The sequence below is a fragment of the Merops nubicus genome, unplaced genomic scaffold, assembly GCF_000691845.1.
Source record: "Merops nubicus isolate BGI_N331 unplaced genomic scaffold, ASM69184v1 scaffold51824, whole genome shotgun sequence".
In the NCBI taxonomy this organism is placed as follows: Eukaryota; Metazoa; Chordata; class Aves; order Coraciiformes; family Meropidae; genus Merops; species Merops nubicus.
Genome location: NW_008603219.1, coordinates 1 through 1005, shown reverse-complemented (window position 1 = coordinate 1005; position 1005 = coordinate 1). Strand labels below are relative to the sequence as shown.

General features: G+C 58.7%; 1 gene segment (V, D, J or C); it reads left to right on the top strand.

The window, feature by feature from the left end:
- Nucleotides 1-461: 461 nt before the first annotated feature.
- Nucleotides 462-748, top strand: LOC103771289 (the record flags this gene model as incomplete). The annotated part of the segment is given in 2 exon segments: nt 462-577; nt 623-748. Coding segments are annotated over 2 exon segments (242 nt in total), but the record flags the coding sequence as incomplete, so codon positions are not given.
- Between the last annotated feature and the right edge of the window lie 257 nt (nt 749-1005).

Below are 1005 nucleotides of genomic sequence, written 5' to 3'. Positions count from 1 at the left end.
CTGGGCCAGGAGCTGCCTGGGACCTTCCCTGGGGCCACATCTGCACAGAGGGGCTGGGCTTGGGTGGGCGGGGGCTTAAGAGAGAGTTGGGGTCCAAACTCAGCACCGTCATGGTGGGGTTGAGGATCTGGTAGGATCACACCATGTCCTGGGCCCCTCTCCTCCTCGTGGTGCTTGCCCATGGCTCAGGTGCCCTGTGAAGATGGACAGTGCCCAGACGGGGGCTTTGGGCACAGGGACCCTGTCCTGCTGCCCAGGGAGGTTCTGCTCCCACCAGCTCTCCTCACAGGGCCTTGGGGCTCTCACCCTGGGCTCTGCTTCTGTTCCTCTGAGTCCCAGTGGGGCACTGGGATGTTGTGGACACAGAGGCCCTGTGCTCATCCTGATGCCCAGGGAGGTCTGTGCTCCTGGGGCACTGGCTGACCCAGTCATCTTCTCCCCTCTGTCCTCTCCCTCTCCAGGTTCCCTGGTCCAGGCAGCACTGACTCAGCCGGCCTCGGTGTCAGCCAACCCGGGAGAAACCGTCCAGATCACCTGCTGGGGGAGCAGCTACAGCTATGGCTGGTTCCAGCAGAAGGCACCTGTCACTGCGCCTGTCACTGTGGTCTACAACAACCACTAGAGACCCTCGGACATCCTTTCACATTTCTTCGGGTCCAATTCCACCTCCACAGCCACGTTGACCATCATTGGGGTTCCAGCCGACGATGAGGTTGTCTATTACTATGGAGGCCAGGATAGCAGTTAGAATGGTGACCTGGAGCAATGGGAGCATCTTCAGCACAGCATGGGCACCAGATAAGAGCCAGCAACATGAAGGTGTCATAAAGAAAGCCCTGCAAAGCAAGAGCAACCATAGCTGGAAACCCAGTGTGTGCAAGCTGACCACCTTCCAAAGCTCTGCCCCATGCAGAGGAAGGCACAGCAATGAAGGAGGAGGAAAAAAACCCTCCACATCTGCATTAACCTGACCAACATTGCTGCTGCTGTCCCAGCCACCACAGT